At 37.5% G+C, this 25,234-nt stretch overlaps 1 protein-coding gene and 2 long non-coding RNA genes across 4 annotated transcripts in view; 1 reads left to right on the top strand and 2 right to left on the bottom strand.

The window, feature by feature from the left end:
• FILIP1 (filamin A interacting protein 1) overlaps positions 1 to 25,234 on the top strand; it is a 235,154-nt gene that overhangs the window by 5,276 nt on the left and 204,644 nt on the right. For both annotated transcript variants that reach the window (XM_047732373.1, XM_047732372.1), the window contains exon 2: positions 17,626 to 17,673. In XM_047732373.1, coding sequence (XP_047588329.1) covers positions 17,635 to 17,673 — 39 coding nt within the window. In that variant the 5' untranslated portion in view covers positions 17,626 to 17,634. The remainder of the gene's footprint in view (positions 1 to 17,625; positions 17,674 to 25,234) is intronic.
• The window catches only part of LOC125101864 (uncharacterized), a 66,208-nt gene that overhangs the window by 21,375 nt on the left and 19,599 nt on the right, over positions 1 to 25,234 (bottom strand). The gene's annotated exons all lie outside the window — the stretch shown is intronic.
• LOC125101865 (uncharacterized) lies at positions 16,379 to 24,795 on the bottom strand. The gene is made up of 4 exons (XR_007127959.1): positions 24,721 to 24,795; positions 22,933 to 23,071; positions 17,359 to 17,376; positions 16,379 to 17,262 (listed from the first exon to the last, which is right to left on the bottom strand). It is a non-coding gene; the product is annotated as an uncharacterized LOC125101865 (long non-coding RNA).

The raw sequence follows: 25,234 nt of genomic DNA, 5'->3' as shown, positions 1-25,234 counted from the left end.
ACTGGATGTACTAAAAAAGACAGATGATAACAAGTGTTGGTGATGATGTAGAAGAACTGGAACCATTGTACACTGCTGGTGGGAATGTGAAATGGTGCATTATTGGAAAACAGTCTGGAATTGCAAGCTAAACATTGAGTCATCATATGACCTAGAAATTCCAACCCCTAAGTATACACCCAAAAGAAATGAAGACAACTGTACAAACAAAAAACTACAGGCACAAGTGTTCATAACAGTGTTATTCATAATAGTGAAAAAGTAGAAAAAATCCAAATGTCCATCAACTGATGGATGGCTAAACAAAATGTAGTATATTCATACAACTGTTTATTCAGCTACATAGAAATGAAATACAGATTCATGCTACAACATGATGAACCTTGAAAATATTATGGTAAATATTATGGTAAAGTCAGACACAGCAGGCCACATATTACATGATTCAATTTATGTAAAATGTCCAGAATAGGCAAATCCTTAGAAGCAGAAATAGATTAGTTGTTGACAGGGCCTGGGGGTGAAGGAAATGGAGAGTGACTGCTAATAGATAAGGTATTTCTTTTTGGAGTGAGGAAAGTGTTCTGGAATTAGAAGGTGGTGATGGTTGCACAACTTTGTGAATGTCCAGAGCTGCTGAATCATATGCTTTAAAAAGGTGAGGTTTGTGGTATGTGAATTATATCTCCAAAACAAAAACAAGGTTAAAAAATGCAATAAAAAACTTTACTGAGTGTCTTTACTTTTCATGGAAAAATATTGTTTGCATATATTTGATAAGAATCTATCCTCTTGGGGCACCTGGGTGGCTTAGTAGGTTAAAGCCTCTGCCTTCGGCCCAGGACATGATCCCAGGGTCCTGGGATCGAGCCCCACATGGGGCTCTCTGCACAGTGGGGAGCCTGCTTCCTCCTCTCTCTCTGCCTGCCTCTCTGACTACTTGTGATCTCTCTGTCTCTGTCAAATAAATAAATAAAACCTTAAAAAAAGAAAAGAAAAAAAAGAATAATCTATCTTCTTGGGGCACCTGCCTGGCTCAGTCAAGTAGAGCATGTGACTCTTGAGTCCCATGTTAGGAGTGGAAATTACTAAAAATAAATGAGTAAAATTCACTACTTATGGAAGAAATGCCTACCAAACCTTTCACAGAAACCTGACCTGGTGCCTGCTTTATAGTACCCCATGTCATAGTTGGTAAGGAAGGTTACTTAGGCTGGGAACCTAAGAGAATATTTGGGACCACAAGAAAGAAATTCACCAAATTTATAGATTTTGCAGGTGTATTACGGTCAAGTGAATTTCCTGGGGTTTGTTTCATAGTCTAAGGATAGCAAAAGAGAGTCTTTTAGAAGTTCAGTCTAAGATTCCTTATGAAAACTTCCAGGAAGAAGTTAATATGGTGGTCTTAGTACTATTCAATACTGTATGACTATAGATTTGCAAAGTAATCTCATGGAGGTCTATATGAGTAATTAATACTTGCTGCATCTGTGCAAATAATTAGGCCCATACTAATGAGACTAGCTCTTTTTTATGTGTACAGAAATAATTTTTGAGATTATTATGATTACAAGGGGGACAAAGGAGATTGTTAGAGAAAATCTTTTTTTTTTTAAAGGTTTTATTTATTTATTTGACAGAGATCACAAGTAGTTAGAGAGGCAGGCAGAGAGAGAGGGAGAGGGAAGCAGGCTCCCTGCTGAGCTGAGAGCCTGATGTGGGACTCAATCCCAGGACCCTGAGATCATGACCTGAGCCGAAGGCAGTGGCTTAACCCACCGAGCCACCCAGGCGCCCCGAGAAAATCTTTTAAATGGGCAAAAAAGAGATTACTGGGTTTATTTGCAATGAATCCTAGGTATTGTCTAGTATACTTTCCAACTTATCTTTTTTCTACAGGGTTTTTCACCTTTTATTTTCTTTAAATGAGCTATTTCATAACTCTACCATTGTAGAAAGCAGTAATTCAAATGTTTTTTTAAAAATTTTTTTTAAAAAAAGGGAGGAGTCAAGATGGCAGAGAAGTAGCAGGCTGAGACTACTTCAGGTAGCGGGAGATCAGCTAAATAGCTTATCTAAAGATTGCAAACACCTACAAATCCAACGGGAGATTGAAGAGAAGAAGAACAGCAATTCTAGAAACAGAAAATCAACCACTTTCTGAAAGGTAGGACTGGCTGAGAAGTGAATCCAAAGCGACGGGAAGATAGACCGCGGGGGGAGGGGCCGGCTCCCGGTGAGCGGCGGAGCAACGGAGCAACAGAACACAAAATCAGGACTTTTAAAAGTCTGTTCCAGGGGGCGCCTGGGTGGCTCAGTGGGTTAAGCCGCTGCCTTCAGCTCAGGTCATGATCTCAGGTCCTGGGTTTGAGCCCCACATCGGGCTTTCTGCTCAGCAGGGAGCCTGCTTCCTCTTCTCTCTCTGCCTGCCTCTCTGCTTACTTGTGATTTCTCTGTCAAATAAATAAATAAAAAATCTTAAAAAAAAAAAAAAAGTCTGTTCCACTGAGGGACTGAGGGACATCGCTCCAGAGGCTTAACTGGGGTGAAGCCCAGGCGGGGTCAGCGCGGCCTCAGGTCTCACAGGGTCACAGAAGGATCGGGGGTGTCTGAGTGTTGCAGAGCTTACAGGTATTAGAACAGGGAAGCCGGCTACAGAGACAGAGCCAAGGAGTGAGCTCTAAGCTCGGGGTTACCTTGAACCGGTCGCAGGCTCGGTCAGCTCGGAGCGTGGCCAGAGGCCAGGGTGACTGGAGTAATTGGGCACTGTTCTCTGAGGGTGCACTGAGGAGTAGGGCCCCAGGCTCTCGGCTCCTCCAGGCCGGAGACCGGGAGGCCGCCATCTTTATTCCGGTCTTCCAGAACTTTACAGAAAGCGCTCAGGGAACAAAAGCTCCCGAAAGCAAGCCCAGCAAACCCGAGCGGATTACTCAGCCCGGCCCCGGGTAAGGGCGGTGCAACTCCCCCTGGGGCAAAGACGCTTGAGAATCACTACAACAGGCCCCTCCCCCAGAAGATCAACGAGAAACCCAGCCAGGACCAAGTTCACCTACCAAGGAGTGCAGTTTCAATACCAAGGAGAGCGGCGGAATTCCAGAGAGGAAGAAAGCAAAGCACGGAACTCATGGCTTTCTCCCCATGATTCTTTAGCCTTGCAGTTAATTTAATTTTCTTTTTTTTTCTTTTTCAATTTTTTTCTCTTCTTCTGCTAAATTTTTTTAACTTTTACCGTTTTCTTTTTTAACGTTTTTTAAATAGTTTATCTAATATATATATATATTTTTCCTTTTTATATTTTTTATCGGCTTTCTTTTTTTAAGTTTCTTTTTTTTTCTTTCTGAACCCCTTTTTTAAAAAATTTTATTTATTTATTTGACAGACAGAGATCATAAGTAGGCAGAGAGGCAGGCAGAGAGAGAGGAAGGGAAGCAGGCTCCCTGCTGAGCAGAGAGCCCAATGTGGGACTCGATCCCTGGACCCTGGGATCATGACCTGAGCTGAAGGCAGCGGCTCAACCCACTGAGCCACCCAGGTGCCCTCTGAACCCCTTTTTATCCCCTTTCTCCCCCCTCATTATTTGGGATCTCTTCTGATTTGGCAAAAGCCTATTTTCCTGGGGTTGTTGCCACCCTTTTAGTATTTTATTTGCTCCTTCATATACTCTTATCTGGACAAAATGACAAGGCGGAAAAATTCACAACAAAAAAAAAGAACAAGAAGCAGTACCAAAGGCTAGGGACCTAATCAATACAGACATTGGTAATATGTCAGATCCAGAGTTCAGAATGACGATTCTCAAGGTTCTAGCTGGGCTTGAAAAAGGCATGGAAGATATTAAAGCAACCCTCTCGGGAGATATAAAAGCCCTTTCTGGAGAAATAAAAGAACTAAAATCTAACCAAGTTGAAATCAAAAAAGCTATTAATGAGGTGCAATCAAAAATGGAGGCTCTCACTGCTAGGATAAATGAGGCAGAAGAAAGAATTAGCGATATAGAAGACCAAATGACAGAGAATAAAGAAGCTGAGCAAAAGAGGGACAAACAGCTACTGGACCACGAGGGGAGAATTCGAGAGATAAGTGACACCATAAGATGAAACAACATTAGAATAATTGGGATTCCAGAAGAAGAGGAAACAGAGAGTGGAGCAGAAGGTATGTTGGAGAGAATTATTGGAGATAATTTCCCCAATATGGCAAAGGGAACAAGCATCAAAATCCAGGAGGTTCAGAGAACCCCCCTCAAAATCAATAAGAATAGGTCCACACCCCGTCACCTAATAGTAAAATTGACAAGTCTTAGTGACAAAGAAAAGATCCTGAAAGCAGCCCGGGAAAAGAAGTCTGTAACGTACAATGGTAAAAATATTAGATTGGCATTGGACTTATCCACAGAGACCTGGCAGGCCAGAAAGAGCTGGCATGATATATCCAGAGTACTAAACGAGAAAAACATGCAGCCAAGAATACTATATCCAGCTAGGCTATGCTTGAAAATAGAAGGAGAGATTAAAAGCTTCCAGGACAAACAAAAACTGAAAGAATTTGCAAATACCAAACCAGCTCTACAGGAAATATTGAAAGGGGTCCTCTAAGCAAAGAGAGACCCTCAAAGTAGTAGATCAGAAAGAAACAGAGACAATATACAATAACAGTCACCTTACAGGCAATACAATGGCACTAAATTCATATCTCTCAATACTTACCCTGAATGTTAATGGGCTATATGCCCCAATCAAAAGACACAGGGTATCAGAATGGATAAAAAAACAAAACCCATCTATATGTTGCCTACAAGAAACTCATCTTAAACCCGAAGACACCTCCAGGTTTAAAGTGAGGGGGTGGAAAAGAATTTACCATGCTAATAGACATCAGAAGAAATCAGGAGTGGCAATCCTTATAGCAGATCAATTAGATTTTAAGCCAAAGACTATAATAAGAGATGAGGAAGGACACTATATCATACTCAAAGGAACTGTCCAACAAGAAGATCTAACAATTTTAAATATCTATGCCCCTAATGTAGGGGCAGCTAACTATATAAACCAATTAATAACAAAATCAAAGAAACACATCGACAAGAATACAATAATAGTAGGGGATTTTAACAGTCCCCTCACTGAAATGGACAGATCATCCAAGCAAAAGATCAACAAGGAAATAAAGGCCTTAAATGACACACTGGACCAGATGGACATCACAGATATATTCAGAACATTTCATCCCAAAGCAACAGAATACACATTCTTCTCTAGTGCACATGGAACATTCTCTAGAATAGATCACATTCTTGGTCCTAAATCAAGTCTCAACCAGTATCAAAAGATTGGAATCATTCCCTGCATATTTTCAGACCACAATGCTCTAAAGCTAGAACTCAATAACAAGAGGAAATTTGGAAAGAACCCAAATACATGGAGACTAAACAGCATCCTTCTAAAGAATGAATGGGTCAACCAGGAAATTAAAGAAGAATTGAAAAAATTTATGGAAACAAATGATAATGAAAGCACAATGGTTCAGAATCTGTGGGACACAACAAAGGCAGTCCTGAGAGGAAAATATATAGTGGTACAAGCCTTTCTCAAGAAACAAGAAAGGTCTCAGGTACACAACCTAACCCTACACCTAAAGGAGCTGGAGAAAGAACAAGAAAGAAACCCTAAACCCAGCAGGAGAAGAGAAATCATAAAGATCAGAGCAGATATCAATGAAATAGAAACCAAAAAAACAATAGAACAAATCAACGAAACTAGGAGCTGGTTCTTTGAAAGAATTAATAAGATTGATAAACCCCTGGCCAGACTTATCAAAAAGAAAAGAGAAAGGACCCAAATAAATAAAATCATGAATGAAAGAGGAGAGATCACAACTAACACCAAAGAAATACAGACAATCATAAGAACATACTATGAGCAACTCTACGCCAACAAATTTGACAATCTGGAAGAAATCGATGCATTCTTAGAGACATATAAACTACCACAACTGAACCAGGAAGAAATAGAAAGCCTGAACAGACCCATAACCAGTAAGGAGATTGAAACAGTCATCAAAAATCTCCAAACAAACAAAAGCCCAGGGCCAGATGGCTTCCCAGGGGAAATCTACCAAACATTTAAAGAAGAACTAATCCCTATTCTCCTGAAACTGTTCCAAAAAATAGAAATAGAAGGAAAACTTCCAAACTCATTTTATGAGGCCAGCATCACCTTGATCCCAAAACCAGACAAGGATCCCATCAAAAAAGAGAACTACAGACCAATATCCTTGATGAACACAGATGCAAAAATTCTCGCCAAAATACTAGCCAATAGGATTCAACAGTACATTAAAAGGATTATTCACCACGACCAAGTGGGATTTATTCCAGGGCTGCAAGGTTGGTTCAACATCCGCAAATCAATCAATGTGATACAACACATTAATAAAAGAAAGAACAAGAACCACATGATACTCTCCATAGATGCTGAAAAAGCATTTGACAAAGTACAGCATCCCTTCCTGATCAAAACTCTTCAAAGTGTAGGGATAGACGGCACATACCTCAATATTATCAAAGCCATCTATGAAAAACCCACCGCAAATATCATTCTCAATGGAGAAAAACTGAAAGCTTTTCCATTAAGGTCAGGAACACGGCAGGGATGTCCGTTATCACCACTGCTATTCAACATAGTACTAGAAGTCCTAGCCTCAGCAATCAGACAACAAAAGGAAATTAAAGGCATCCAAATCGGCAAAGAAGAGGTCAAACTATCACTCTTCGCAGATGATATGATACTATATGTGGAAAACTCAAAAGACTCCACTCCAAAACTGCTAGAACTTGTACAGGAATTCAGTAAAGTGTCAGGATATAAAATCAATGCACAGAAATCAGTTGCATTTCTCTACACCAACAACAAGACAGAAGAAAGAGAAATTAAGGAGTCCATCCCATTTACAATTGCACCCAAAACTATAAGATACCTAGAAATAAACCTAACCAAAGAGACTAAGAATCTATACACAGAAAACTATAAAGTACTCATGAAAGAAATTGAGGAAGACACAAAGAAATGGAAAAATGTTCCATGCTCCTGGATTGGAAGAATAAATATTGTGAAAATGTCTATGCTACCTAAAGCAATCTACACATTTAATGCAATTCCTATCAAAGTACCATCCATTTTTTCAAAGAAATGGAACAAATAATCCTAAAATTTATATGGAACCAGAAAAGACCTCGAATAGCCAAAGGAATATTGAAAAAGAAAGCCAAAGTTGGTGGCATCACAATTCCGGACTTCAAGCTCTATTACAAAGCTGTCATCATCAAGACAGCATGGTACTGGCACAAAAACAGACACATAGATCAATGGAACAGAGTAGAGAGCCCAGAAATAGACCCTCAACTCTATGGTCAACTCATCTTCGACAAAGCAGGAAAGAATGTCCAATGGAAAAAAGACAGCCTCTTCAATAAATGGTGTTGGGAAAATTGGACAGCCACATGCAGAAAAATGAAATTGGATCATTTCCTTCCTTACACCACACACGAAAATAGACTCAAAATGGATGAAGGATCTCAATGTGAGAAAGGAATCCATCAAAATCCTTGAGGAGAACCCAGGCAGCAACCTCTTCGACCTCAGCCGCAGCAACATCTTCCTAGGAACATCACCAAAGGCAAGGGAAGCAAGGGCAAAAATGAACTATTGGGATTTTATCAAGATCAAAAGCTTTTGCACAGCAAAGGAAACAGTGAACAAAACCAAAAGACAACTGACAGAATGGGAGAAGATATTTGCAAATGACATATCAGATAAAGGGCTAGTGTCCAAAATCTATAAAGAACTTAGCAAACTCAACACCCAAAGAACAAATAATCCAATCAAGAAATGGGCAGAGGACATGAACAGACATTTCTGCAAAGAAGACATCCAGATGGCCAACAGACACATGAAAAAGTGCTCCATATCACTCGGCATCAGGGAAATACAAATCAAAACCACAATGATATACCACCTCACACCAGTCAGAAAGGCTAAAATTAACAAGTCAGGAAATGACAGATGCTGGCGAGGATGCGGAGAAAGGGGAACCCTCCTACACTGTTGGTGGGAATGCAAGCTGGTGCAACCACTCTGGAAAACAGCATGGAGGTTCCTCAAAATGTTGAAAATAGAACTACCCTATGACCCAGCAATTGCACTGCTGGGTATTTACCCTAAAGATACAAACGCAGTGATCCGAAGGGGCACATGCACCCGAATGTTTATAGCAGCAATGTCTACAATAGCCAAACTATGGAAAGAACCTAGATGTCCATCAACAGATGAATGGATAAAGAAGATGTGGTATATATACACAATGGAATACTATGCAGCCATCAAAAGAAATGAAATCTTGCCATTTGCGACGACGTGGATGGAACTAGAGGGTATCATGCTTAGCGAAATAAGTCAATCAGAGAAAGACAACTATCATATGATCTCCCTGATATGAGGGAGAGGAGAGGCAACATGGGTGGTTGAGGGGGTGGGAGAAGAATAAATGAAACAAGATGGGATTGGGAGGGAGACAAACCATAAGTGACTCTTAATCTCACAAAACAAACTGAGGGTTGATGGGGGGAGGGGGGTTGGGGTTATGGATATTGGGGAGGATGTGTGCTATGGTGAGTGCTGTGAAGTGTGTAGACCTGGCGATTCGCAGACCTGTACCCCTGGGGATAAAAATATATGTTTATAAAAAATAAAATTAAAAAAAAAATTTTTTTTTAAAGATTTTATTTATTTATTTGACAGAGAGAGATCACAAGTAGACGGAGAGGAAGGCAGAGAGAGAGAGAGAGAGAGAGGGAAGCAGGCTTCTTGCTGAGCAGAGAGCCCGATGTGGGGCTCGATCCCAGGACCCTGAGATTATGACCTGAGCCGAAGGCAGCGGCTTAACCCACTGAGCCACCCAGGCGCCCCTAAAAAAAATTTTTGTTAAAAAGATTTTATTTATATATTTGACAGAGACAGTGAGAGAGGGAACACAAACAGGGGGAGTGGGAGAGGGAGAAGCAGGCCTCGTGGTGCTCAATCCCAGGACCCCAGGGTCACAACCCAAGCTAAAGGCAGACACCCAACAACTGAGCCACCCAGGGACCCCTCAAATGTTTTTTAAATAAAAAATGAGAGAAGTAACAACAAACCCACAGAAATCCAAACAATTTTGAGAATATTATGAAAAAGTATATGGCAACAAATCAGACAAACTAGAAGAAATAGTAAATTCCTAGAAATGTATGATCTACCAAAACTGAGACAGGAAGAAATAAAATTTGAACAGACTGATTACCTGCAAATAAATGGAATCACTAATAGAAAAATTCCCAACAAACAAAAGCCCAGAACCAGATGGCTTCACAGGTGAATTCTACCAAACATTTAAAGAAGAGTTAATACCTATTTTTTTGCAAACTATTCCAAAAAATGTGAAAGGAAGGAAAACTTCCAAATTCATTCTATGAGGCCAGCATTACCCTGATGCCAAAATGAGATAAAGACACCACAAAAAAAGAGAACTACAAGCCAATATCTCTGATGAATACAGATTTAAAAATCCTCCACAAAATACTAGCAAACTGAATCCAATAATACATTAGGTTACAATAAAATAATACATCAGATTATGATTCACCATGATCAAGTAAGATTTATTACTGGGTTGTAATGGCAAAGGTAGTTCAATATTCACAAATCAATCAACATGATGTCAATAAGGGAAAGAATAGAGTCATATGATCATTTGAATAGATGCAGAAAAAGCATTTGACAAAGTACAATATTCATTCATGGTAAAAAACCCTCAACAAAATGGGTTTAGAGGGAACCTACTTCAACATAAGAAAGGCTATATATGAAAAACCTATAGCTAACATCATCCTCAATGGGGAAGAACTGGGAGTGTTTACCCTGAGGTCAGGAACACAACAAGGATGTCCACTCTTACCACTTTTATTCAACATAGTACTGGAAGTCCCAGCCACAGCAACCAAACCACAAAAAGAAATAAAAGGCATCCAAATTAGTAAGGAATAAGTAAAACTTTCACTTTTTGCAGATGAAAGATAATATATATAGTAATCCCAAGAGACTCCACCAAAAAACTAGTAAGTTTTTGGTGATAAATGAATTCAGTAAATCTCAGGACACAAAATGAAACTATAAAAATCTGTTGTGTTTCTATACACCAATAATGAAGCAGAAGAAAGAGAAATTAAGAAAAAATCCCATTTATGATTGCATTCCAATAATAAGATACCTAGGAATAAATCTAATCAAAGAGGTGAAAGACTTATACTCTGAAAACTATAAAATACTGATGAAAGAAATAGAAGAGGACACAAAGACATGGAAAGACATCCATGCTTATGGATTGAAGGAAAAATATTGTTAAAATGTCTATACTACCCAAAGCAATCTACACATTTAAGGCAATCCCTATCAAAATACAAACAGCATTTTTCATAGAACTAGAACAAACAATTCTAAAATTTGTATGGAACCACAAAAGACCCTTAATCATTTGCTTATTAATTAATATGTTAAGTAAAATACATATCTATTTTACATATTTGTACAAGAGTCATGATTTTACCTTTGTTACAATGTTCTGGGACAATAAATCAGAAAAATTTTTTTCTTTCTTTTTATTTGAGTATAATCGACACATGTAACATTACTTTCAAGTGTACAACATAGTGATTTGACAAGTTTATACATTATGCTGTGCTCCCCACAAGTGTACTATCTTTCATCATGTAGTGCTGTTACAGTATCATTGACTCTATTCCTTATGCTATGTTTTTTATTCCCATGACTTATATAGTCCATAACTGGAAGTCTATATCTTCCAATCCTCTTTACCCAGAGAGTGTTTCTTTTGTATTAAGTGATAGTTGTATTAAGTAATAGTAAGGAATGACTTTAGTGGGAATTATCTGGCAGTGTTGGAGGAGGGAAATGCCATCTGTGCCTGTGACAAGACCGGGCCCAAGGTAACTTTTTGAGACATGAGGTATAAACATGCAGGTATTAACTTGGAGTGAGGTAGAGTTTGGTGAAGTTTGCCTGTTAAAATTAGTGGATGGAATATTCTCACTAGGAACTTCTTTGGAACCTAGTGGCTGCTAGCACAGACAAGTCATTCTAGACAAGCTTATACACTCATACATTTGATAGATTAGACTATGGTCCAAAAATGTAAGATGCATGAAAAAAATTTTTTTAAAGATTTTATTTATTTATTTGACAGAGAGATAGAGATAGAGAGTACAAGTAGGCAGAGTGGCAGGCAGAGGGAGAGGGAGAAGCAGGCTCTCCTCTGAGCAGGGAGCCCGATATGGATTCAATTCCAGGACCCTGGCATCATGACCTGAGCTGAAGGCAGACGCTTAACCGACTGAGCCACCCAGGCACCTGCATGAAAATGTTTGATAAGAGACTGTTTACATTTTTCTGGCTGAAGAGGGAGATTAACACTTTTGAAGCAGGAATGTTTCCTTGCAGAGGGATTTTTAACTAGATAAAAGGAGTGTAGCACCTTTTCCTTGTGAGTGGAAGAGATTCTTGAGTAGATTAAAGTTGGCTACTGGTCAAGAAAATATTACAGGGTGCCTGGGTGGCTCAGTGGGTTAATGCCTCTGCCTTCGGCTCAGATTATGATCCTAGGGTCCTGGGATCGAGTCCCGCATCGGGCTCTCTGCTCAGCAGGGAGCCTGCTTCCTCCTCTCTCTCTGCCTGCCTCTCTGCCTACTTGTGATCTCTGTCTGTCAACTAAATAAATAAAATCTTAAAAAAAAAGAATTAAAAAAAAAGGAAAAAATTACAAATTCCTGTACGGTTTGTGCTTATGGTCATTCTCCAGATCCTATACAACATAAAATTTAATGTTATAGAGGGAATGAAAGATGACGTTATACTTCTTTGGGACTTTTGGTTGGGAGTGTTAATCAAAAGGTAATGAAATCAAGGTAAACTAAGTAGAGTCTTTGTACTCAAAGCTGATTCTGATGAAAGAGGACAGAAACTTTGGCAGGTAGCACATGATGTACAAGTAGCTAAAGGGTGGCAGAGTCTGAAAAGAGATTGCTATGGTTTGTGGAAGTGATCCTTAGAAGAATAAAGTGTTGGTGAATTTAAACTTCTATTACTTTTGGGAAAAAAAAAAAGGAAGAAAAGAAAAAAAGTGGAGCTGAATCAGTATCCAATTTTTGCCACCTTTTGGCACTATAGCCAGAAAGTGTAGAAGACTTGGGAATTTCTTTAGAGTAGAAAGGAAGGCTTGACCTGTCTCTAAGTAGATAGAAGGTTGGGGACTGGAGGCTTGTAATATCTATAATTATCTGCTATCCTCACTTCTAGTTTGTTGAATGTTGTCACAAGGGACATTAATTCCCCAACACTTTTGAGGTAGGCCTATGTGTAGGTTGCTCAAACTTCTCAAGCTTTAGAAGGCAGTGGGCAGAAAAGTAGGGAAACATGGCTCCAGTGCTTGAGGTGGGGTGGATTCAGCATGCACAGAAGTTTCTATCATGACTGAAGCTGAAATGAGAAGAGGGACAAGAACGTACCAAAGTGTCTGCTACAATAGCTTCTTTGTTCTCTGGTGGGATGCTTTTGGAAGTCTATTTTGTCTGGTATTAATACAGTCACTTCAGTCTTCTCATGATTATTATTTTCATGGCATGACTTTTCCTTCCATTTCCTTTCAACCTGTGCCTTTATATTTAAAGTGAATCTCTTGTAGACAGGGTATTGTTGGTTCTTACTTTTTTATTCATTCTAACAGTCTGTGCCTCTTTTTTTTTTTTTTAAGATTTTTAAATTTATTTGACACACACACAGAGAAATCACAAGTAGGCAGAGAGGCAGGCAGAGAGAGAGAGAGGGGGAAGCAGGCTCTCCACTGAGCAGAGAGCCTGATGCGGGACTCGATCCCAGGATCCTGAGATCATGACCTGAGCTGAAGGCAGAGGCTTAACCCATTGAGCACCCAGGCGCCCCAGTCTGTGCCTCTTAATTGGAGTATTTAGTTCATTAACATTTTTTTTTAAAGTAGGCTCATGCCCAGTATGGAGCTCAATGAGGGGCTTAAAGTCACAACACTGAGATCAACACCTGAGCTAAGCTCACAAGTCAGACACTTAACTGACTGAGCCACCCAGGCACCCCAGTAGTTCATTACCATTTAATGTAATTATTGATGTGGTTGGACTTAAAGTTGCTATTTTATTGTTTATTTTTTGTTTGTGTCCTCTATTATTCCTCTGTTCTTCCTTGTCTGCCTTCTTTTTGATTATTTGAATCTTCAAAAAAATTTTATTTTATTTATCTGTTGATTTTTTAGCTAGATCTCTTTGCATTATATATATACATATATATATATAAAACATATATTATATAAAAAATATATATGGCTGCTTGACATAAAAGTGTAAAAACCATACCATACAATTCTATAGATCAATTAACTACCTCCTTTTCCATCCTTTATGCTATAGATGTCATGTGGTTTACATCAACATATATTATAAACTGCACAAGACAATATCATATTTGCTTTAAATAGTCATAGTTTTTAAAAAGAACAATAATAGTCTTTTATATCTATCCATTGTAATCATTTCTAAAGCTCTTTATATCTTCCTGAAGATTTAAGTTTCTACTTGGTTTCAATTTTTCAACCCACAGAATTTTTGTTTTTTACATTTTTTATAGTTTGTTTTCTGTTGCATAAAAGTATATATTATTTTTAACTTTATACTTGAAAGAGATTTTCATTGAAACAGAATAATGAATTGACAGAGTATTTTTTTCTTTCAGCACTTTAAACATTGTTTTACTTGTCTTCTGATGTCTACAGCTTTTTTTTTTTTTTAAAGATTCCATCTATTTATTTGACAGAGAGAGAGAGATCACAAGTAGGCAGAAAGGCAGGCAGAGAGAGAGTGGGAAGCAGGTTCCCCTCTGAGCAGAGAGCCTGATGTGGGGCTCGATCCCAGGACCCGGGGATCATGACCCGAGCTGAAGGCAGAGGCTTCAACCCACTGAGCCACCCAGGTGCTCTGTCTACAGCGTCTGATGAGAAGTCAGTTCATAGTCAAATTAGTTCTGTTCATAGTCACTTCATAGTCAAATAGTTGCAATGTATCATTTTTCTCTGACTGCTTTAAAGATTTACTCTTTATTGTTGCTTTTTAGCAGTTTGCCTATGATGTGTTCGGGTGTGGCTTTCTTTTATTTCTCCTTTTGAGCATCTTGAATCTGTAAATTTTTGTCTTTCACCAAATTTGGAAGATTTTGGTGATTGTATTTCAAATATTTTTTCTTCCCCTTTCTTTCTATGCTTTCCTCTGGGGACTCTGATACATGTATGTTAGACTTCTGTTATTGTTCTAAAGTTTTTAAAGACTTGATAATATAAAACAACAACAAAAAAATCTTTGTCCTTAGCATTGGATAATTTCTATTGACCTATCTTCAAGTTCCCTTATTCTTTCTTCTATAATATCCAATATGATGTTAAGCACACCAATGAAATTTTATTTTCAAAATTGCATTTTTGTTAGTTCATGATTTTCCTGCTGGTTCTTTTTTTTTTTTTTTAATAGCTTCTGTTTTTTTTTTTAATGCTGAGATTCTTTATGTTTTTATTAATACAGAATTTTTTTGATTTCAATGGACAGAATTATAAAATCTGCTTTAAAATTCATGTCTGCTGGGGCACCTGAGTGGCTCAATGGGTTAAAGCCTCTGCCTTCAGCTCAGGTCATGATCTCAGGGTCCTCGGATGAGCCCCGCATCGGGATCTCTGCTCAGCAGGGAGCCTGCTTCCTCCTCTCTCTCTCTGCCTGCCTCTCTGCCTGCTTGTGATCTCTCTCTCTCTCTCTCTGTCAAATAAATAAATAAAATATTTTTAAAAAATTAAAAAAAATAAAATTCATGTCTGCTAATTTGAGCATGTATATAATTTTGGAATTGGTCTTGCTTAATGGTCTTGTCTCTTGAAAATGGGTCACACTTCTCTGATTCTTTATAAACTGAGCAATTTTTTATTGTGTCTTGGACATTGTAGAATGTTATTTAGTGAGACTCTATGTTTCTCCAAAAATTGTTCATTATATTTTTGAGTGGAACATTGGTCAAACTTAAACTGTAAACACTTTGTCTTAAGCAGAAGCTCATCTTTGTTCATTCCTTTTGTCTTTAGCTGAGGTACTAGAGTCTGCCCCATTCATGAGTGGTTTAGAGACTGTAACAGAGTTTATAAACAGAATTCAGGGCTCCTACTTTCTGATTTACTTCTTTTTTAGCTCCCGCTCTCCCAACTTTCCAGGATCTGTGGCTGCTCTAAATTCCATCCTCTGATTTTTTAGGCCAGAAAGACTGCTTTGTACTAGAGTTTTAGACACACTATGTGGTGCTAACTTCAGCCTGCCCTCAGGGTACCTAACATCTGTAATGGTGGGAAACTCACCTGTTTTGGTCCTTCCAAGTTTTGATTCTTCCAGAATCCACTTGTTCACATTTTTTTGGTTCACTTTCCAGTGATTTCACTTTCCTGTTTTTCCTTGTTTTTTTGTTTGTTTGTTTTGTTGTTGTTTGTTTTTGTTTTGTTTTGGTTTTGTCTGAGGTTTGTTGTTGTTATTTGTGAAAGGGTTGGGCATGATAGGCACTAAACTATCTGAGAGATATTCCACTTATACCTACCTTAGTGGGATTGAGCCCAATTCCCCAAATAGTAACCTAAACATTTTATTGACCTTTTCATTCTCCACCTCACTTTCCTCACTTTTTCATACATGTTTCCTAAACTACCCATACCAAGTTTTTATCTAAGGGTCTAATATAGAGGTGACATAACTAACTAGCTAGGGGACTAACTATCTAAGGGTCTAATATAGAGGTGACATAACTTAAGATATACTTCTTTATTTAATTATTTAGTCATTCACATTATTTAATTTAATCCTTCCAACAGCCCTTAGAAGTGCAGTGAGAAGAACTTAAGGATTTTCTCTATTCTATGTACTACTGAATTCTAGTGAGATTATATTATGCCTATAATATTATATTCAATAAGTGGCAGAATCTAACTTCAAAGCTAGATGTGTCAGATACTAAAATTTTACAGCACTGTGTGTTTTGGATTAATTACTCTACCTCTCTTGTCCTTGTTTTCTCATATGTTAACACATAGGATTATTGTGTTGGTTAGATGAGATATTGTGGATATAGAACATAGTACCTACAAAATATTAGTTATTATATCAGTTAGCTTTCAGTATGTGATAAGCAATCTCAAATTCTCAGCAGTTCACAATAATAAATATCTCTTTCTTATTCACATTCACATTGTCAGCTACTAGTTGGATGTTGTGATTGTTCCTCAGACTGAAGGCTGAATTTCCTCCATATTCCTCCTTACTCTGGGACTTAAGCTAGAGGAAAACCTTATGCACAACATGCTTTTCTGATAGTAGTGGGCACAGGAGCTAAGAAACTTTTAGAATCTTGTAATTCCTTTAAAATTCTGTTTGGAATTGATGCATAGCAAATATTCCATTGGCTAAAGCAAGTCAGATGTCCAAGCCCAAAGTTCATAAGGGTCAGAGGTGAAGGGGAAACATTTTATTCATAAAGGAAGGAGTGAATAATTTTGAACAATAATACAATCTGCCACAGATATAATAATCATCTTTGTTTTTATGGTATACAGTTACTATTTTCCAGGAACTGGAGTAGAAGGTGGATCAAAAAAAGACTTGGCAAGGGCACAAGAGAGTATTTTATTAAATGCCAAAAGGAAAGTTCAGATAAAAGCTGCTATGGACATTCAGAGAGAGCTAATGTGTGAACCATGAGGACTGGGAAAGGTCTTATGAATGATAGAGGGCTTTAGCTGGGTCTTGAGAGATGATTAAGATTTAGATAAAAGTGATTCTAACCAGTTGTAGCAGGATGAGAAAAGTACAGAGGTGGACTAGTTTTGTTATTGGGGTGCTTTTGTTGAGAGTAATCACTGAAGGTGGGCTGGACAGCCTGGTTGTCAAGTAAGAAACAAAAGGAAGTGTAGGAAATTTTGAGCAAGATTCAGAATTAAAGTTATATTTTGGAAAGTTTGGCCTGATTATACTGTAGGAGAGATGATGGGTGGCAGAGAATACTTCTCCAACATTATACACAACAGCCATTCTTCTTCCTTCAAAGTTGTACACTGGTTCTGAGACAAGTATGTAACAAAAATGTGGTAAGCATGACAAATATTTTTTCAATGCAGATTTGACTCCCACCAGTAAGAAAATGAAAACTGTCTTACTTTTTTTCTCTGAAGCTCCTGTTTGACCAAATAAAGAGCATGCTTTGGTAAGAGACAACACTTCCCACACAAAAACATAATTAAAGTAACATATCAGATAGGCTGGATATACAATGAAACATTGCAAACTGGATGAAAATATTTGTGCACTATCATTTTATTTTGCTTTCGAACTAACCAAGGAAAGACAATTTGAACACAATTTTCTGTTGTGCACTTAAAAATAGAGAAACAGTTTCTAAAATTTTCCATCTTTGAATTCCTTAGCAAAATACAATGCCCAGAAGCTTTTGGAAAGCAGTGACAGTGGCTGTGGTAAGATTTCTACTATTATTTTATTCCATTATTTTTCTGTTTTTGTTGGTTTTGGTTCATTAATGGCCTCTGATAAATACTTGTTGGCTAACGTTGCTTTATTTTGGATTTGAAAATTAGTAACAGGTTCAGATGAGATTATTTGATTTTGAAAATTGGGTTTATGACTTAGCTAAATGAAAAAAAAAAAAGCAATGTGTGTACCTATCAATCCTTAAGCCAATCACCAAAAAATTAAGATAAAATAATGACCGGGTCATCATTATTTATGCCATAAGATTACATTACTTTATAATGAATATGATATGGAAAGTAGGTGTCACAGGAGAAAAGCATTTAAAAATATGTAAATTAATATCTGCAATCTTTGAGAGTAGAACTGAGGGAGAGAGCAGAGACTGAAAATTTATTTAGCTTTTTCTTATGCAGGCACTGCATTAAGTGTTTTTACTCATTTATTGTGGCAATAACCCTAAAAGCATTTATTATTATTTCCACTTAACAATAAGAAACTCAGTTTTGGCAAGGTGAAGGTGACTGCTCATAACCTCATAGCTTGTAGCAAGTAAAGTTGGTGCTCAACGACATGGGTGTGACCCTAGCATACAGTCCCTTTCTACAACATGTTGCTCCACTCTCTTATTTCCTAATCTTGTGCTGGGAATTGGATTCCACATAGAACATAGAATATCTGTTTTAGTTAATGGATGGTTTATATGTTTTTTAGTTAGATGGTTTTTTAGTAGTTCAGATTAAAAATACTGAATTAGTTCCATAAACCAAAGAATTACATTTACAATTTGGCTCTTAAAATTAGTTGCTTATTATAAAAACAATTTTTACAGTAATAATAAGCATTTAAAAATGTCTGAATACTACAAAAAATCATCTATGTGTTTATGTTCTCTTTTAATCTTTGTCTATATGCACACATGGTTTGGATACAGTTGTGTTCTTTAATTTAGCATTTTAATAACTATTCCACCAAATGGGCCTACTATCGTTCATTAAATCATACCTGTATTGTTTAAAATTTAGGTTGTTTTCAATTTTCTACTATACTATAATAAACTTTTAAATTGAGATATGAGATAGGACTGTCCTTATTTCATTATGAACTCTTTAGGATAAATTTCTAACAGGTATTGGGTCAAAGGGCAACAGAATGAAAAACTAATACAAAATGTTTTATTTAAGCAATATTTAAGCTTAATTGAATTGGAAACCACAATATGAAAGTATAATGTTGAAGTGCTGATTGTGTCAGTGGTCCCTAAGACCAACCTCAGGGTTGATGATTTGCTAGAAGGGCTCACAGAACTCAGAAAAGCTGTTGTATTCAAGGCTAAGGCTTATTACAGCGAAAGGATCAAGATTGAAGTCATCACTGGGAAAATACACGTGGCTAAAGTCCTGGGGGAGCCAAGAACAAGTTTCTAGGTGTTGCCTCTCAGTGTAGTCCTAGGTGGATGTCCTTTTCTCCCACCAATGATATGTGACAATATGTGCAAAGTAGTGAACCAGGGAAACTCTTTTGAGCCTTGGTATCCAGTATTTTTGTTGGGCATCAGTCAGTTGGGAACCAGTATTTTTATGTGGGGATCCAGCCTTGCAAAGTCCAAAGTGCTGCAGCATAGCACAAAGCTGGAGGCACATAAAAACGCTCTTAGGTCACCCCAAGGCAGAAGTGTTTTCCAGGAGCATCAAAGGACAGCGCTTTCTTTGGAATGTGCCATGTTTGAGCAACAACCCAAGCCTACTGAATTAACCCTTTACTGCATATGGATGTAGAAGTGCTTCAAGAAACAGAATTTAAAAAGCATGATACCATGTTAAAGGAGATTAGTTATTAGCCCAAATTTGACTTTTTATATCCTGGGTCGCTGTGGCTCAGAGCAGCTAAATTATTGGCCCACCACACTGATAGTAATAGACACCAATGCATCAAGGATTAAGTAGGAGGTGTTCAATTAGCTAAAACATTTTGGAAATGTATCCTGTTAAACACTTCTTTCTGCCAGAATTCAACCCTATTTGTTCTCAGCTTTTAGAATATAGAAATAATGCCTTTGATGTTCACCTATGACCCAACTTTAGAGAATCTCATTTAGTAAATATGGGTGGGACCCAGGATTTTGCATTTTTAACAAAGCACCCAGGTGAGTTCTGATGTTGGTGGGCCAAGGACTACACTTTGAGAAACACTGTCATACACTGATGACTGATAATCTTCCCACATCCTGGATTAAATTATGTCATTGAGTTTCATCTTTCTTTCTTTCAAAGCCTATGGCTCTTCACTTTCTACCATATTAAGCACTGCTTTCTTCTGCCTGTCATTTCACTATTTCACTAACTTCTACAATACCACCTCAAGGACCTTTTCTCTCACTAGTTCCTGGAACCCTATTAGAATTGAGGTCTTCCTACTTCCTGTAACAGTTTGTGGTATTTTTACCTTTACAATTTGTTCCCGTTGTTTACTCACTGTATTATTACTTCTTGTTTTTGTCTACCTGGCATTCCTTTTCACCCTTCATCTTAGGGAATCTGTCCTTCTTTCATTCATGTGGTTGGCAGGGCTGGGGTGGGCAGGCAGGAGTGGTGCACTGTGCATGGTGGGGTTGCATGTGACCCTGATCTGGCCACACATGGTGCTCTGTCCCTCAGGCCAGGGATTTTTTTTTTTTTAAACATGATCCAATCTAGGACAATCAATAACCTTCTGTGTGATTATATATATGAACACTGAAAGGGAAGTCCTCTCTTTTCTCTGAATTTGCTGAACTGAGTAGTAGTTCTAGAGTTTCTGTGAGGAAATCTGTCTCTAAAGAGCAACACTGAGATCCTCATACAAAGAAAGGCAGAGCCAAAATATGAAGGAAATGGTAAACATAATTTGAGTTCTAATCCAGTGCTATCTGAGGCCTGTCACTAGTCTCTATACCTGCTCTTTCCAGTTATACGAGCTAATAAATCCCTGGTTCGCTTTTTTGTCCAGCCATTTTTTTCTTTTTTTTTTTTTTAAGAGAAAGAGAGCACATGTGAATGGGTATGGGATGGGGAGCAGAGGGAGAGGGAGAGAGAATCTTAAGCAGGTTCCATGTGAAGCTCGATCTCATGACCCTGAGATCATGACCTGAGCTGAAATCAAGAGTTGGATGTTTAACCAACCAAGCCACCCAGGTGTCCCCAACCAATTTCTTTTTAAACAATATAAATTTATTATCTTACAGGTCTGTAGATCATATGTCCACTATGAGCATCACTGAGCTAAAAATCAAGGTGTTGTTAGGGTTGTATTCCTATCTGGAGTCTCTAGGGGAGAATCCTTTTCCTTGCTCATTTGGCTTGTTGGCAGAATTTGGTTCTTGCAAGTATGGACTGCAGTTGTCACCATTCCTAGCTGGCTGTCAGCTGATGGAATTCCCAGCTTCTGCAGCTGTCCACATGCCTTGTTTCATGAACCCTTCCATTTTCTTTTTTTTTTTTTTTATTTGTCAGAGAGAGAGGGAGAGAGAGCGAGCACAGGCGGACAGAATGGCAGGCAGAGGCAGAGGGAGAAGCAGGCTCCCCGCCAAGCAAGGAGCCCGATGCAGGGCTCGATCCCAGGACGCTGGGATCATGACCTGAGCCGAAGGCAGCTGCCTAACCAACTGAGCCACCCAGGCGTCCCAGAACCCTTCCATTTTCAAAGCCAGCAATTCCAACTTCTCCTTTGCCCAAATTTGTAATTTGTAATGATTGAAATTTATAATGATTGAATTCTTTATACATTTTCTTATTTAACATGTCCTTCTTTGTCCATCTCATGGGAAGTAGGAGTAGAAGTTGCTCAATAAATGGATTAATGGAAACCACTATGGACTGTGTGCTTTAACTTCCATAGCTTTGTACTAAACATTTGTTGAATCTGGACAAGCCACTGAGTCTCTCTGTGTCAGTTTTTTCATCTACAAATTGAGGACGTTTAGTTAGAATATTTCTAAGGTCATTATTAACTCAAAATCTTTACATTTAGAAATGCATTGCCTTCTATGAATTCTTTCCTGATTGCCACAACAGAGAATGATGTCTCCATCTTTTAAAAGTCATGACATTTGTGCACTTCTTTTTTGCCTTACACAATTTTTCAGTTTTATAACATTCTTAGCAAATAGCTCTTTTTTCTTCTAGATTTTTGTTTTGAAAAATCAAAAAACTTAGAAGAACTGAAAGACAAGCATAATGAATACATATGTCTCTAAATTGCATATGTAACGTATTATGTATGTAAATATATGTAGTATATATATTTTATCTATGAATAATTTATATATGTATATATACACATGCTTTTTTGCTGAACCATCTGAAGATAAGTTGAAGGCGTCATGACAATCAGCATGCATTTCCTAACATTCTTCTACCATTTTAACAAATCTAAGAAAACAATACTTTCATAATATCATCTACTTTACAGCTCATATTAGAATTTCCCCAACTGTACACAAAATAAGTTTTTAGCTGTTTTTGCTTTTTGGATATGATCAAGGTTCATACACCATATTTTGTTGCCATGTCTCTTTAAATCTAGAACATTCCCTCTACCTTGCTTGGTTTTTCATGACATTGTAAATGTCTTACATTCTGAGTTTGTCTTATGATTTCCTTTTGATTAGGTTTAAATTAAATATTTCTGAAGAGGTTGAATCATAATTGATGGGTACTTATTGCCTCACATTAGGAAGCTCAGTAAGTCAGTTTGTCTTACTTTTGGTGGTACAAAATAGATAATCATTAGTCAAGGGCAGACTGCCAGCTGGCTCGAATTTGAAGATGTATTTTCCTCTTTGAAATTGGTAGGCATTTTATGGGGTACTTAGAGACCACGTGAATATATTGTTCCTCGTCAACCTTTAACCAATGATTTTATCATCCATTAATACTTCTTGCCCAAATCAGTTATTACACTGGGGAAGACAAAATGATTAGTTTAAGAAAATTCTTTCACTCCTTTACAATTAATAGCTGTCATTCCTCTATCAGGAAGAATTTTTCTTCCCACCAGCCTCCTGAACTTTTCTCTCTCTATTTCTTTTGTATGCCATCAGGACTCTATTTTTAATTTGACATGTTTTAATCCTTTACTGTTTTTGATCTTCTTTGGTGCTCAGATTACCCCAGATTTAGCTACTGGAAGCTTCTTCGAATCCAGACACGACTTCACTAGTCTTTGAGCATTTCCTTGCCTTGTGGTGTAAGATCTTCAAGGCTCACCTTATGTTTTCTCTGCCGTAGACCTGGAACCAGCCACTTCTCTTCTTTTAGTATGAAATGATACTTCAATCAACATAGTCTAGGCTCCAGGGATGCTTATTACCAATTAGGCCTTTTCAGTGAAGAGAGCTAGGAATTTCTTTTTAAGAAGAACTATATCCTGAATTATGCTGGATAGTACATCAAATAGTAATCCTGAATAATACATTGAATTCGAATTTAAGACTATGGGGTTTTTACTAAAAGTTTCTTACATTTTTATTTCCTTTCTTCCATGTCAAGAATCCTGGTTCTCAATGACACAAAGAATTACATATCCCAATTACTCATTTGCTTTATCCTGAAGAACAATTTCAGAATAACATCATTGTCCACAATGTGATTACTGAAAATGGTTAAAAAAATATTTTTTGCAATTGTTTTATCCTTAAGGTGTATCTCTGTAGAGATATGCAATCATATGAATATCTGCATTCAGCTCAGGTCATGGTCTCAGAGTCCTGGGATTAAGCCCTGCATTGGGGGGTCCCTGCTCAATGGGGAGCTTGCGTCTCCCTCTGTCTGCCATTCCCCCTGCTCTTGCTCACTTGCTCTTTCTGTCAAATAAATAAGATCTTAAAAAAAGTTACTTGGAAAAGTTCTTTTCTGTGTGATTGTAGCTCCAATTGGATATAATTTTATTTTTGTGTGTTAGAGATTGCTTTGTTTTAATTTATTTTTTAAAATATTACAATTTAACGGGGCGCCTGGGTGACTCTGAAGGTTAAGTGTCGGACGTTTGATTTCTACTCAGGTTGTGATCTCAGTATCTTGAGATTCAGCAGGCCTTGGGCTCCACACTAGGCATGGAGGCTGCTTAAGTGACTTTCTCTTCCTCTCCCTCTGCCCCTCCCCACTGCTCACACATGTGTACACTTTGTCCCTCTCTAAAAAATAAATTAATTAAAAAATATTACAAGGGGTGTCTGGGTGGCTCAGTGGGTTAAAGCCTCTGCTTTCGGCTCAGGTCATGATCTCAGGGTCTTGGGATAGAGCCCAAGTAACTTTTGTCCATAGAATATATTCCACTAAAGATGTATAGTAATATGTTCAAAAGTTACTTGAATCAATTCTTTTTCTGTTTGATTGTAATTTGATACATTTAGGCCCATTTGTGTTTATGTTCAATTTAATGTGTATTTTTTTTTTTACTGTCCTTTGATTTACTTTCTGATTATCTAAAAAAAGTATATGATTCAGAGGTTGAAACTCTGTAAGATGGTATGTTCACAGAATTGTTACTCCATGCTTATTTCTTCTATTCCATTCCCGCCTGTCCTCTAAATGTAAATGGCTTCATTTTTTTGTTGTTTATTCTTCGTTTCTTGTTTTTGGCAAAAACAAAAAAACAAAAAAACCCAAACATGTATTTCTTTTCTTTTTTACACATAAGTAGTATATAATAGACTATTTTATTTACTTAAGAATATATAGTGGAATTATTCCATGTTAATTCATAAAGATCTCTCTTATTCTTTTCTTTTTTATGTTTGCATGGCATTCCATACTATAAGTTACTCAACCAGTCTCTTATAAATAAGCATTGGATTATTTCCAATATTTTTCTATTATAAATAATCTTCTAATTCTTGACTTCTGCATGTATTATATATATGTATACATATGCATATATACATGTATATAGATAGATAGATTTGTCACAACATAGTTCTTTACTTAAAAAATATCTGTGTACTATATTATTTAATTGAGTTGCATGAAACTCAGTGAAAAAAGAGCTGTTTGTACCTCTAGTTAGTCTTCTGGGGGATGGGATAATGGCATACTCTCAGCAGAGTTTGTGAATCTAAGATGTTGCAGTTGGACCTCTTCTTGCTTTTTAAAAAAAAGTTATTATTTTTTTTCATTAGGAGAGAGTTTTATTTTAAAAGTGTCATCTTGAACTGCAAGGGTGCCCATTAAACATCACAATTAAACATGCCAAAGGAGAAGCCATGTTGTCAAAATGCCCACTTAACCCACCCAAACATCTCAAACCCACCCTTTGCTGACCTATAACCCCATTTTTTAAATTTATTTTTTTCTTTTTTTAAATAAGAGAAAGTAGACTGGTACATGTTGGTAAATGCTACCTGTCCATATTCACACAGAGACACAGTGTAATCTCTGAGATCAATATACAAAGAAAGGAGGAAAAAAGCTAGAATTCTATGCACTACTACACAGGTCTTGCCTTGTTTTAAAGCAAACATGTAGACTCCGGAGTTGCTTCATCTTTGCCACATATATTGAGTTCTTAGTA

This window comes from Lutra lutra, chromosome 6 (genome assembly GCF_902655055.1).
Source record: "Lutra lutra chromosome 6, mLutLut1.2, whole genome shotgun sequence".
In the NCBI taxonomy this organism is placed as follows: Eukaryota; Metazoa; Chordata; class Mammalia; order Carnivora; family Mustelidae; genus Lutra; species Lutra lutra.
Note: the sequence above shows the minus strand (reverse complement) of the source record. Positions and strands in the feature narration are given on the sequence as shown.